This window comes from Seriola lalandi, unplaced genomic scaffold (genome assembly GCF_002814215.2).
Source record: "Seriola lalandi dorsalis isolate HSWRI2012SDOR001 ecotype SW California unplaced genomic scaffold, Sedor1 jcf7180002054671, whole genome shotgun sequence".
NCBI classification, from domain to species: Eukaryota; Metazoa; Chordata; class Actinopteri; order Carangiformes; family Carangidae; genus Seriola; species Seriola lalandi.
Genome location: NW_019525224.1, coordinates 491,976 through 506,635, shown reverse-complemented (window position 1 = coordinate 506,635; position 14,660 = coordinate 491,976). Strand labels below are relative to the sequence as shown.

The 14,660-nt window shown below is 40.4% G+C and overlaps 1 protein-coding gene across 1 annotated transcript; it reads left to right on the top strand.

Annotated features, from left to right (window-relative positions):
- Positions 1 to 6,288: 6,288 nt before the first annotated feature.
- On the top strand, positions 6,289 to 13,094 carry LOC111666056 (monocarboxylate transporter 2). Its single transcript, XM_023421256.2, has 7 exons — positions 6,289 to 6,616; positions 7,002 to 7,105; positions 7,324 to 7,596; positions 8,169 to 8,312; positions 8,399 to 9,114; positions 9,271 to 9,511; positions 12,076 to 13,094. The coding sequence occupies exons 3-7, from the start codon at positions 7,359 to 7,361 to the stop codon at positions 12,276 to 12,278; spliced, it is 1,542 nt and encodes a 513-aa protein (XP_023277024.1). The 5' UTR covers positions 6,289 to 6,616; positions 7,002 to 7,105; positions 7,324 to 7,358; the 3' UTR covers positions 12,279 to 13,094.
- Positions 13,095 to 14,660: the final 1,566 nt, after the last annotated feature.

Below are 14,660 nucleotides of genomic sequence, written 5' to 3'. Positions count from 1 at the left end.
ACTGGAAACAGGGATATTTTTCAATTTGGCAGCCACTGATCTGGAGCCAATGTTATGTCTGTCAGTGTATGACAATGGCACCAGCCGCTCAGCAGTATTAGCAGCTGTAGATGATTATAATTACTGCCGATTCAAATAATTGAGCAGAAGAAATCTTTACTGGTTAGGCAATATTTTTGAATACTTTTACTGTATATCACCAATTCAATGGTGATTACTTTGCTTCTGAAATAATGATCTTGTTGGAGATACACCTCAGATTTGAAAGATGCGTTTCTTTCTTTCTCATCACGATGTGTTTAGCAGCCCACACATTTGTAGAAACATTAGCAATTTCCCATTTCAGCTAGTGTTAGAAAAGGTCCTGCATGGCCGGTGGATGACCCATGTCCAGTCGGGTAGTTGGCTGCTTCCCCTCAGCATCAACAATGCTGCCATCTGGGTAAGCCCACACACACCTGTGCTTTCTGGGAGTATGCCACAGAGATGCAAGCAAAGGCTGATGCACTGAAACAGAGGTGGAGGGCAGGAGACAGTATGCAGGGCTGGAAAGGACAGAGTCATCCAAGGAGAGACTGCACTTTAGCTCATCTTTGTACAGTTAAAAACAGATCGTTATATCACTGTTTATCAGAATAAAATTATAAAAATCCTCCAACCAGCAATTCAAAAAACAATTTAGAGGATGAGATGGAGAAATATGGCAGTTATGAGACTGTTCAACCTTTTCCCAAAACAAAGCTGACTCATATGGGATGCCTCTACACCAAACTTGAGCTTGAGCTAACAGGTTCAAATTCCTCCACACTTCCAATGCAATTTAATGCAATATAATGCAATTTAATGCGATTTAAGAGAAGAAAAAAAACATGATTATTAAAAGGCATCACTGGCATGTTTTCTTGGCATCACTCTTACAGAAGTAGCTTGGGGAAAAGACGATGAGGCATTAGCAATGCACCTGTTTCCGCATTCACATGAATGAAGTACGACTTGATCCATGGAGTAATGGCTATCCAAGTCCAGAAGGTCAAATCTATTCACTTGTACCAAGTGTTGGCTGAGTTTGGATGATGTGTCTGCAGAATTTCTGAGAATGCAGTCAGTCGCCCTCTGGAGGAAGCCTCCTCCTCTCCGCTCTGCTCTCCTGTCTCCTCTTCATTCACCAGAATAATTCATACTCAGCTTAAAAACAAAAAAAAATCTTGGGGGGCTGAGAGAAGTGTGGAGATGGATGAAAAGGATATCTGCAAGCAATATGGGTGAGCAGATGTGCAGTGTGTGCTGCAGTGTGTGTGGGTTGGAGTGAGTGAGTGTGGGTACATGATTTGGTTTTTAAGTAGGGCTGAACCCTAAATGATCATTGACTAAGCCGTTTTTTGGAGAAGACAGAGTGGGGAAGGTGCCGAGGGCCAGTTTAACTGAACCTGACTCGCCTAAAAATTAGTTTAAAAAAATGTTCCTGGGCCCAGGAACCAGCTGTGCAGTTTACAACCTCACACTTCTCCTAATTAAATCACCAGAGACCAATTGAGCTCTGTCAGGTTGTTATGAATAAGTATTGAATGATTTTATATTATGGCTTCACAATCACATTTCATACTGGCCCTGAATAGAGTCAAGTCATTGTAAACCCATTTGCAACCTGATGAGAAAAACAAAAGCACCAAAGTGTCTTAAACCACAAAGATTTAAATCCTTGATGAGGTTTGTGTGTGTGTGAGTGTGTGTGTGTGTGTGTGTGTGTGTGTGAGTGTGTGTGGCAAGCCTCCAGCAAGAATCAGAAGAGACAAGATCTGAGGTAGGACTTGCTTTTTATCGCAGACAAACATAGACAGATGGGTTGTAATAAGCATTGATTTGCCAGACTTTTGGTTTCGGCACTAATCAGAGAGCAGGAGCGAGGTCCAGGCTGTGGGCCGGTTAGTCAATGCCAGCTGACTCCCTCCCTGTATGATTACCACCTCATTGTTCTTTTACAATGACCTTGGCTCATCACACAATCAAGTGTCTGATTGCACCACATACCCACGCACGCACGCACGCACGCACGCACGCACGCACGCACGCACACACACACACACACACACAAACACACGCCTCTACTGGCTTTCTTAGCTTTTATGGCAATTACTGTAGTGTGGTGCAAGTGTGAGTGGCTGTGAGACACATTCTAAACTCAGAGAAGTTGTCTTGTTTAACACTGCTCTGTTGCTTTGTGCTGGTTACATCCACAAATCTGTTTTATTATATATACAAATGTGACACCACACTGGCTCATGATCAGACACCTAGAAGACCGTATTTCTTTAATTGGGTTGTTGTGAATGAAAGCAATTTATTTGTATTTTCTTTCACTGGGCAGCCATGGCTCTAACCACTGTTGTGAACTCCATTTTGACCTTAAAAGGAGAAGAAGCGCTTGCAACACAATCAGCACTTAATGACTAGGAATATGCAGACGTGCTAGCAGCTCTGTAAGGTTGTACTTTGGCACAATGGTGTCAATGTCAGCATGCTAATATACTCACAATGGCTGTTACTGCAAAACTGTGATTTAGGCTTACGTATGTTAGTTCCACACAATAATCCACTCTGCTTCCAAAGTGAAGTTGAAAAACACAAAAAAAATTTTATTCCACATGTCACAAGCAGGTCAAAGCCATTGACTTCTCTTTGCTAAATATAAAACTGAACATGACAGGACACGTATGAAAACCGCATCACTCCACAGGTAGTCTAGCCACCGCTATATTCCTCCATTCCACAGCTTAACTATAGTAAATGTACCATGTGCACTCTCTTAAAGTTACAGGACCTGATTACCAAACAAATGAGTTTATATACCTTGTGGTGGATATTCTTGTGAAACCCTGGACACAAACACAGAAATGAAAACACAGACACTGGCTGACTGAAGATTAATTAAAAAAAGATTATTATTGACATTCAACACACAACACACATTCAACCCCTTGACCTTTCAGATAACCTCTTTGACCAAATAGAATGAGGGGAATAATGGCCTTTTCAACACATTTACAGCTAATGATGCAATCAATGCCAGAGTGAATGGTCAAATTTAAGAAAAACATACTAACATATAATAATTAGTCTACATTTAATATCCGAAATCCAAAAGGTCTAACAACTCAAACTCAAAACTAAACTCAAAATGCACATCTTTTAGGAAGATTAGAAGAAATCTATGAGAAAAATATGAAGCTAACCCTTGCCTCATATAATGATAATGCTAACATTCTGACGTTTAGCAGGTATATTACCTATTATGTTTACTGTGTTAAACATTGCAGTTTAGCATGTTACCATGCTAACATTTGTTAGCACTAAACATATAATCAATTGGTCATAAACAAAAGCACTTGATACTATATGTGTGTAGCTACTAACTTTCATGACAATCTATCAAATAGCTGTTACATTTTCATGCAAAACCAAAATTGTCACAATCTTGGTGGCACAAGAGAAGAAGTCATTAGGATTCATCCTCTGGGTACCATGACTTTCATTGGATAAGTGAAAACTTTGACCTGCTGATGGCACAAGACAAACAGATAGGAGGTCACCGAAGTCCTCCCATGTGTGCACAAAATTGGCAAAAAATTGGCTAAAAAAACAAGCAGTTTACACAGAAGAGGCATGGCACCAAAAACCAGGTCCTTCCATACAGACGTACACAGAGAAACCTGGCTGTTAAAAAACTCACATAATTCCCTTCAAAGACATGGAGTTAAGCTGTATTTCACAGTTATTGCATCATGAAAATGTTGAACTACTCCAAAATTCGAAAAACAAGAAATAAACAACAACAAAGGTTTAGTCAGCAAAGTTTTCCCCAAAAATCAGGAAACTGGAATTCTCAGAAATTGTTGTTTTTTTTTTTCAAATAGATTGCATAAATCCTTGAAAAAAAACTCCAAAAGGAATGAAGGCAACACTTCCCATTTGGTTGTGTAACATGAACCCTATTAAAAATTTACTGATCTTACTCGAGACCAATGCTCTGTCGTCTTTTTTTTTTCCAGATGCAGCAGGGTCACTATGAACAGCCCTTGTATGCACAAACATCTGACACTGCGTATAACAGAAAGTGTGACGTTATATCTTTAAAAGACTTATTTGGTGACATTTGGAGGCAGCCTGCACAGACGAACAAGCCCCTGCTGCAGCAAGAACTCAGACATGAGGCTGGGTAAAAGGAAAGCTGAAGAAGACAAACACAAAGACATCAGAGGAATCCACCTTCTGCTGGAAACACAGCTAATAACTCTCCCCTCTGTGCCCACTGTGTAAGGCCTCCCCAGCACATATTCATTATTCAGAAGGTGTTCCTCTCCGTCTATACCACTGCTCTATCCTTACCAGTCATCCCCACCATAGATTTATAATTTATCACCCTTGCCTATAAATCTTTTATTGTTTTTAGAACAGCCATTGGGGATGTATAATTCAATGTTCTGTGCACCAAAAGCAAGCCTTTTCCATGAAAAAAAAAATACAGTAGTTCCCTTGAAAAAAGGCAGGGATAATTCTCTTCAGGATATTATGTAACACATAATGGAGTAATAATATGGAGATATACCCCCCATCTAAATTATTGTCTGGATGTTGGGCAGATGCAGAGAAAAAAAGATTGATTCTTTTATTTGTCTGTCTGTCTGTCTGTCTGTCTGTCTGTCTGTCTCTCTCTCTCTAAGCTCTAATACCCGAGCAGGGCTGCGACACAGTGACCTTCACCACAATACAGAGTCCAGCTAAAGTTTAAATTCTCTCAAAGTAAAAGAGTGAGTGGTTCTACAGTAACATTTAGGGGTATAAAATTGGAACATTTGTGTGCAAATCAGGGTTAATGAGTCACCCCGGTGTGATGATTTAAATGGTTTAGTGTTGTGCTGACAGTTCCAGAAGATCTAATGGGATCAATAGAACATAAATAATAATTTGTTGCCCCATTAAAACAAGACTACGGACTGTCTTTGCTAATGTCTGCTGACTCAGGAGCCCATAAAAACTTTGCCAAAGCATTTTGCACTTGGCTTTCTAAAATGTGCTTGTCCCCAATAATGATTTGGCACACTACTAACTTTGGTACTGTGCCTCTTTAGTTAACTGTTAAGCTCATAAAACAGGTCATTCATAAGCTGAATTAATGGTTTCTAAAAGTTTATTGGCAGGCTGTACCACAAAGAGGCAGTTAAAGCTAATTTATGTAGCATTTGTCTGAGCTGTTTGTGGGATAATGAAACCATCTGACTGTAAAAAAAAAAGTATTGTCACATATGGTCACATTTCAGATAATCTTCATCTTTTCTTGTTTGTTAATGAGAAAGTCAATGTCACACATTGATGGGGCGGATTGATCCAAGCATGCCAATTCAAAATGCAGTGTGTCTTTGTTTCTCCCTGATTAACAACTTGTCCTTACTGAATTATTTCATGAAATTGGAATTGAAAAAAATAAGAAAAACAATCTTTAGAACCGTGTCTTGATTAGAGGAATAAAAATAGTATTTGTTTAGTTTTTGAATGTTTTTAGACATTCACATTTTGATGAACAATCGAACCACATCATGTCAAGTCCGCATCCGTTTAAAGAAACTTCGCTTAGAGAAATCGTGCACTCTGGGCATGTTGTTGCTTTCACTTTGGTTTTGCGACATATTCTGACACATTGCTCATCAGAGGATTCACGTTAGCTGTCTGTGACGCTGCAGGAGAGACGCGAGCAAGTGAAAGCTTATCACTTTTGAAAGGACTTGCTGGGCGTCCCCACTGTGTTGACTTGCCCCATGCAGATCATTGTCTTGGTTGTCTGAGTCTGTAGCTTGATCTCCCTGTGTGGGTGTTTATCATGTGCCAATTATTATTGTCTGACTTTATTTTTTATTTTCACAAAAGATAGTGTTGGTTTATGGTGGGACGACAGACTGAATATAAATGGCTTTGACATGAAATGAAATCCTCATGGCCCTAATTTCACTTTGTCTGGTCTGTTTCCTGAGATCCACACGCTGACCCCAAAAGGTGGTAGAGTGGTTTCAAGTCCTGCTGTAAATTTGATTATCATGTCAAGACATCGGCCTGTTCAGGCTGGAGAAGGGAGGTCGATTCTGTGGCCAATGTTAATGCTTACACTTATATTGTGAAAGATGAGAAGGCCTGTTCAAACCCCTTTATATCTCTTTGTGGAATTCAAAGAAGGGAGGAGTCCTCACACAAGAGCTTCCCGTCAACATATTGAGCAATCCAGAGAAAATGGGCTACAAAGGTCTGCCCATGGTAATTTGTGCATGCGTGTTACACATGTCTTCCCCTTGGGATTTCACATAACAAGGCACTTGTCAAGCCATCAACATTTGACTCAACATGCTGTCTCTGTCACTTATTGCCCACGTTTCACCTTTGCACCCTTTCACCTGGAATTTACTTTCTCCCTATTTGGCATGTTGCTTTTGTCCATGTGAGTGACACCAGTGCCACTGCAGGTGACAAGGAAGGAGTGCCAAAACTATTGCCTAAGATTATGCAACCACACCAAGCGTGATAAGTGGATCTTGCCAGGAGAGGCATGATGACTTCAATTTGACCGCAACAGGTATGGTAGTAATATGATTTTTCATATAATATGATGTGTGTGAATTGTATTGTGTATTTTGTCGTGAGTCTCCCAGACTTGTATTGCAAGCTTTCGGGGTCATCATCCAGATTTGGGTCGAGACCTTTTGCAGTCCAATCACACAGAATGTTCGTAATCTCCATAATTAAAATGCTTGAAAATCCTTTGTAAACAGGTTCTAATGCAGCCTATGAAGCTCCGTTATTATCATGTGCATTATGTATTTTTCATCAACTGAAAAAGGAATTGAGCTAAATCCTGTCATGCTTGGTAAATTTAATCTGCTTGCAGTGACTGTGGTCCAAATTGATGACAAATAGCTCGCAATGACAAATTGTTGCTTTTTATTTGTTTCTCTTGACAGGTGTAAGCACTGCTGTCTGTCAAAGATATCCAAGAATGCCCTTCTGTCTTAAATTACCTGCCTAAAAATTCATTCACAAATATTCACATAAACTTATAGTCCAGGTGAGTGCTTCAAAATGCATGCATTTTTTATGAATGAAGTTACAAATACAATACTACAACTGTTAACCTGGAAATACATGTTACTGGAGTCGTAAATGAACTTTGATCCCATGAGGAAAGAAAGCGAGACAATAGTTGTAACAGAAAAACATCATAATAAAACTGTATACTGTACAAAACATAAATAAAAACAAAAACATCTATGTGTTTCTCCCAAGACATTTGAGTGCAGCAGAAACCAGCGCAGATTCACATGGACTCTCCAGCGAAGGTTCAGAAGAGGAGGGCAGCTGTGGCAACAACAACTGCAGCGCCTGATGGTGGCTACGCCTGGTTCGTCTCACTCTCCTGCTTCGTAGTCTTCGGTCTGACCTTTGGGGTCATTAAAGCCTTTGGTGTATTCTATGTTGAGATACACAAATACTTTGAAGCCACAGCAACAGAAACATCATGGATCACCTCTATCGCTGTGGCTACCATTCACATTTTAGGTGATTATGAACTTTTTTCAAAATTGATTGATTAGGTACATAAATCTTTAAAATATAATCCACTTTATTAATTTGTTTGAAGTGTATACAGTAGAAGGACATCAGTACCTTTCCCTCCACTTGATGTCAAATGCTTCAGATTGTGACCACCAGGTGGCTCTCTCCTACATCTTAAACAAACGTGAAACAACAGGTCTTGTGTTGAGTAAACTGTACCGCCTTAATCTCCAGTAATTCTGATGGGGTGGCTAAAATTAATTATCATCTGCTGCAAATGTATGCCAAGTCAGACAGTGACACTAGGATTCATTTTAAAACTCTTAAACCTCTTAAGTCTTATCTGGTTTAACTTAATGTCCATCTTCACTGAGAATATTGATCAAACAGGATTACATTTGAAGATAGCATTTTCATTTAGGCATGTTGAAAATTAATAACACGTCTTACCTGCTGTGAAGTGCTTTATTTACAGTATACTGTTTTTTTGTAATTTTGTTGCCCTGAATAAATGTACCCTACTGTATATATGCTGAATAGTATTGTATGTACATGTCCTGCGTGTCTCTCTGCAGCTCCTGTAGCATCTGCTCTGAGTGCTCGCTACAGCCATCGCTCTGTAGTGATAATGGGTGGACTAATTTGCAGCTTGGGAGTCGTGACTGGGGCTTTTGCTGGTAACCTGATTGAACTCTACCTGACAGTGGGGTTCCTAAATGGTGAGTGGTTAGCATACATACAACATACAACACAAACTGAGACATTTACACACAAATCTGATATTAACTGCTGTCCTCTGCTGCAGGTTTTGGTTATGCATTAACCTGGACCCCCACAGTGACCATGCTGGGCTTGTACTTTGAGAAGAGGCGTCCGGTGGCTAACGCCTTGGCCAGCGCTGGAGAGTGCATTTTTACCCTTGTCCTCACACCCCTGTTCCAGCTGTTGATTGATAGTTACTCTTGGAGGGGTGCTTTGGTGATCCTGGGGGGACTGCAGCTTAACCTGTGTGTGTGTGGGATACTGCTGAGACCCCTAAAAGCCACCAGAGATGTGGTTTGTGTCAGTGAGGTCGAAGCAGAAGAGCAAGGCTTTTCGCTAGAATTGCTCACAAAAGAGGACTCGGAGCAGAGCAAAGCAAACTGTCAAGAGACAGAGCAGCTGAGAATATATGAGGGCTTTGATCAGGGGACAGGCGAGGTACATCTTCAAGACCCTGAGGAGATACCCAATTCAATTAAAGACTCAAACTGCAGGAATAAGAAGACTGAATTAAGGACCAAAATCCTGCAATATGTAGATTATACCCTCATCACCAATACGCAATTCATGGTCTACTCAATGTTTGGGGTGTTTGCTGCTCTGGGTTTCTTTGCTCCAGCGTTGTTCCTGATTCCTTATGCTCGCAGTAAGGGGATTGAGGAGTACCAGGCGGCTGCGCTCATGTCCTTCTCGGCTGCGCTGGACTTGTTTGGAAGGGTGTTCTTTGGCTGGGTGGCAAACCTGAGACTGGTGGAGATGGTACATTCAGTTTAAGAAATGTAGAGGAAAGTAGTATTAGTCTTCTCGCCTTTAAAGAAGCAATGTATTGTATTGTCTGCACAGGTCTATGTCGAAGGCAACATCATTGCAACAGCTGATGCACAGTCTGTTTTATTTTGTCTCTGTTCCTACCAGGTGCAACAGCTGACGGCTACAGTGATTCTGCTGGGTACTGTGTTACTCCTCTGCCCACTGGCCTCCTCGTTCTTAGAGCTGGCTGCTGTCAGCACAGCTTATGGCCTGGTGTATGGTGCTGTGGTCTCCATCCACATCACTGTGCTGGCTGAGGTTGTGGGCGTCCACAGGCTTGGAAGTGCACTGGGATTTTTCATGCTCATACGCAGCAGTGGAGGGCTGCTTGGACCACCCATCGCTGGTAAGCGAGAAAGATGCTTTGATTGTCAACTGCAAGTACATAGTGTACCAACTGTGCATATCAAAAAGCAATGGATTTCAGCTTTGACTAATTGCTGTAATATTCCCTGTGATCCACTCCACCATGCTAACTGGCTGCGATAGCGAGAAATAAACAAGAAGCTGCACAGAGTAAAATAGAATAGTATTGAATTTATTGTGTGTTAACATTTCTGTTAGCAGAGCTTCAGAAAAAATCCAAATCATTAACTCCAGGTTACAGAGTCTGCCATTCTCCTTATCCCTTTCTTCCATCACATTAAATCACACAATGAATGTGCTTATACATCGTTCTGCATTGTAAGTCCAGCCCAGTGAGCCTATTCGGTGAAAATTAGATTTTTATACCTTCCTGACATGCAGCACCATCCCTCAATTAATCATGGATTTTGTCGATGGTCCATCCCACAGGATATGGGGAGTTTTATATTCAAATAGCAACTATGCAAAAATTATAATATCCGGATGCTTTATGGTTGTGTTAATTTCATGGCCGAACGCCCAAAGATTCTTTTTTTTTTGTGCGTTAAATGGAGTTTCTCCCCCACTGAATTTCCGTGCAGTCACTTGAGACATTTGTCCTAACTCACACACTGTGATGGAATAATTGTGGTAAAATAACAAAAGGAGAAGAAAAAGTCAAAACCATGACCTCTTTAAAGCCGCAATAACTTTTTGTTTGTGCAGTTTTTGTGCAGTTTCTACACATTCACACATCCAAGCAGAGTTTGTGTCAACCTGACAAATGTAAGCCCAGTATTCACTCTCCTTTCAGCTCCACTTTGCACTCCACCAACTCCTGAGATAATCTGACTCTTTAGCTGCTAAATGCTTCACTATGTCCACCAGATGGTTGCTAACCTTGCAGTGCTGGGCAGGTAGTGTACAGTGGGTTTGTGGAGCTTTTTCGGCTGAAAACAGCAGCCTGCTGATACTGAAAATGAGAGTGAACCAAAACATTAAAGTTGGGCCAGGAAACCAAAACAATGAGCTGAAAGACTATAAATTATTCTTAAGAGCTGAAGGATTTTGCAGAGTTAAGTGGTATTTCTCTGTAGGTTGATCACTACAAGCAACCACTTTCACATACACACAATCAGTTGATCATCTGTTAAATTTAAATATTTATTATAGCAGCTGTAAATCATGGTAAGATGCATAAAAACATGCAAAATATTATAAACAGCTACCGAATAGGGTGTTTTTCATAATCTACATCTTACTATTATAGTACAAAATCCTTCCTGTATACTTTTTATGATGTAGATTTTCACACTTGTGATTCGTTGCGAAAATGAATTAGGGATAATGACTCTTAGGTGTAATATTTGTGGGTGTAATATTTTGTATCCCACTGCTCCTCCATAATACATTTTAATACAGTAAATGAAGAAGTTTTGGCAGTGGCTGGATAGTGTCTCAAATGTGCCAGCTACTTTGGCAATCTGTTTGCACTTATCTTCATAAATCTATTCTCTTGTGAAAAATAAAAATTGTCAGCTATTAAAATAAAATGGCAGTTTAAATGCATCTGGTAGAGAGTGGGGGGGTGGGGTTGTCCTACAAACCAACGAGCATTTGAACCCGATTATTGAAGTTACAACCTGTTTTCACACACAGCTTGAAACAATAGAAATAAATACAGCCAGAAAAACACCCAGCTTGACTTTGGCACCCATGCACTGCTAGCCACCCCTGCCAGAAAGTGTCCTGCCTCTGAGCACAGCCGGCAGTAAATCAGCTGGGGAAACTGTGTCTCCAAGAGTGAAAAAAAACACACTGACCTCATTGTAGTTTGGATTCATTTGATGGTATTTATGCATTTACAAGAGGGCTGTTAGTGAAGAAAAAAAAAAACAGGGAATATGAGTGATTAGAGTTTTCGAAGGGTGACAAGGTGTTACTCTTTCACTCTGCAGGAAGTGTGTGTTGAAGGACTTGGACTTTCCTTTTAGGGCTGTATACGGTCAATTGTCAATTGTTACTAGAAAAAACATAAACAAATATTTTCCAACACCAAGTTCTTGAAAACTATCTAATTTAGATTAAAGTGATACCACTGCATGTAAATGTTAAATTTAGGAAACTGCTAAAGGCTAACACTGACCTCAAATCAAGTTATGTGCTAATTGAAGACAAGTCAATATAAATGTAGCCTGTGGTGCCCTATTTATAACTTAACGTGGTCCCTCTGACACAGAGGCTATTTCTACCTTATTTACTGTACCGTTCGGTACTTTCAGCACTTTGAAGAGCAGAGAGTTGACGGATGCTGAGGATGCATCAAAGCGTTCTAATTACGTTTCTGTCATGGGAGGAAAGCACTGGCATTAGTGCCTTAGGATGAAATTAATCTTTCTGCAATCCTCCTCTCCTTATCACTGCCTCAGTCTTTTGCCTCATTTATAATCTGCCGTTAAATGAAGCCAAAATTATAACGTAATTGTGATATTGCTGTGTTTTAGCCAGCATGGACGTGACTGTGTCCAAGCTGCAAATAACTCACACGTGTACTTTTCATTTTAGGATACTTCATTGACAAGATGAGTGATTACGGGATGGGTTTCATCATGGCAGGAGTGGCTCTCATTGTCTCTGCCCTCTTCCTGCTCCTCCTCCGGCAGATAAACCGCAGGGGTCAGAGGTCGACCGCCAAGAATCACAACATGCATACGCACAAAATGGGACAAAGCCTCGGAGCTGAAGCCAAAGAGCTTGGCATGACATGAAAGATGGAGAACTAGTTCTTGTTGCTGCTGGACACCGAATTGGATCTCACAGTCAAAAAATGGAAAAGTTACAGATAAAACTGAGGCAGCGGAGTTTAGAGGTCTAAAACAAATTGTCATGTGAAGAATCATCTCCAGGATCAGGGCCGTCAGATTTCAATGGGAGTCTGTCTGTAAGTGATTAGATTCTTTCCAGTCAGTATGATCTCAGTCTGTCACACAGGCAGCAGAAAGTGTGTGTTTGCAGGGAATGATGAAATTGATAAATCCTTTAGACAGTATGCAGCAAATCTGCAGATTAGGGTGGGAGGGGTGGTCAGACCAGAGGAGGGTTTTGTTTTGTTTTTGTTTTGAATGTCACCAATAGGATCAGTTCTGCGGGGGCATTTAAAATCACAACACTAAAAAATATATATTTCATTTTGCACATGAAACCAAATTACCTGATTCATAAAATAAGATTGTAGAGGATGGTTACTGGTAGTGTAGCAGTCAGTAGTTCTTGCTTCAAACATAGAGAGTGGCTGGAATATTTGTGAAATGTGATGCATCATTTGTTTGAAAATTTGCCAGTTTCATTTCGAATGTATTTGGTAATTTGTGAAAATTAATGTCAATTAAATACATGAAATGTTTAAATCAGGGTAATTAATCTTAGATAGTTTATGTTTTTCCTCTTATAGTTATTTATTATCAAAGGAGTTTTACCAATGTTGTACAATATTAAGGTACAGGCAGGAGGGTTTTGCAGTCAATGTATGTGTTTTACATATGTTGTCTTAAAAGTCACTCTTTGTTATTGAATGTTTTAATCCTTTATTGCACATGTGTCATGCATGGATGAGTGTTGGTTTGTGCAGTGAAAATGTGACTATGGCTCCCTCCAGTGAGAAGATACTGATGTTGCATTTCCAACCTTCACAGCTGCAGAGCTGAGCTGAATAGTGGAGATAAATGCAGATATTCCACCACAGGGAACTTGAGAATTTACAGATATAAACCAAATAGCCCTATTACAGTAAGTTGCATGAACATTTTGTTTGGTTCAGTGATTAAACTAGAAGCAAAATATATGAGCCATGCACCTTTTAACTTACGAGCCTATTTTAATCAGCCTCAAAAATGAACTGAAGTGTTAAATTACTCTGCTGAAGCAACAAAATAAGTTCTAAATGGTTCAATGAATTTCTTTCCAAGTTATGTCCCAATGCAGCCTGAAACTGTGAGAGAAAAGTGTTTCTTCATTTTCTTCCTCTGCTGCAGAATGTTTGGTATGTGCAACCATCAAGAAAAGTAGCTTTCATAACCCCGAACCAATGAGAGGCACCAGATAAACATCTTCAACCTGGTATAATGCAAACACAACAAGTATAAATAAACATGTCACTCTCTATAAACCTTCAATAACAAACTCCAAACCAAGGTTTACAAACAGTGGCCCACACTGAAATCCCCCCCACATTAACTGACACAAGCTACACACACACGCACACACGCACGCACGCACGCACGCACGCACGCACGCACGCACGCACGCACGCACGCACACACACACACACACACACACACACACACACACACACACACCAAAGGAAAGAGACTGCAGAAAAGAAAACTTACCACAACAAGAGAGCTGGTCACAAAATACCACAAGGCTTTGATCTGCCAGACAGGAACAAAGACATAATCCATGTTTCATAGAAACTCTACATGAAAACCAAACATACACACACACACACACACACACACAGACACACAGACACACAGTCACACAGACACACACACACACACACACACACACACACACACACAGTATGCAATGGTTGACTGCCAAGAGAGAGAAGAGGCCACCTATTATCAGGGATAGGAAGACTGCCGGTTGAAAATTATCAGAGGATTTCCAGTCCAGTGACGCTAACATCTACTGTTACTGGATACATGAGGAAGTCTGATCTTTTAATTACATATCAACCTGCCTGAATAAATATCCTTGAATACTGACTATGATTTGAACATGGATATTCATTGTGTAAAGTCATTTTAAAGGGGCAATCCGCAGATGTGGTATGAAGTTCAGTTTACATCATGAGGAGTACGACCCAGCCTGTGAAAACAGCTGTTTGATGTATTTTGTAAAGAGATTTTTAAAGTTTGATGATGGATGATGTCATTGTGGTGTCATCAGGGTTACGTTGGCTTGGACTTCAGACTTAACAGTTTTTAAGCCTGCGTTACAAACAGGAGGCTTGGAGTCTGAAAGAAGTTGACAAGAGGCAGGGAAGGTCTCATGAGAGGTGCTATTAAGTTGCATTATGGGAAATTAAGGGTTTAGCATTTGGGGGGCTTGACCCGATTTTGACTGTTCTTTTTCTAATTGGTTCT

Excerpts from the sequence above, each read along its gene's own strand:
- LOC111666056 (XM_023421256.2), top strand. The coding sequence starts at position 7,359 with ATGGACTCTCCAGCGAAGGTTCAGAAGAGGAGGGCAGCTGTGGCAACA. Across the intron at positions 7,597-8,168 it reads GGCTACCATTCACATTTTAG|CTCCTGTAGCATCTGCTCTG; the intron begins GTGATTATGAAC and ends GTCTCTCTGCAG. Across the intron at positions 8,313-8,398 it reads GACAGTGGGGTTCCTAAATG|GTTTTGGTTATGCATTAACC; the intron begins GTGAGTGGTTAG and ends CCTCTGCTGCAG.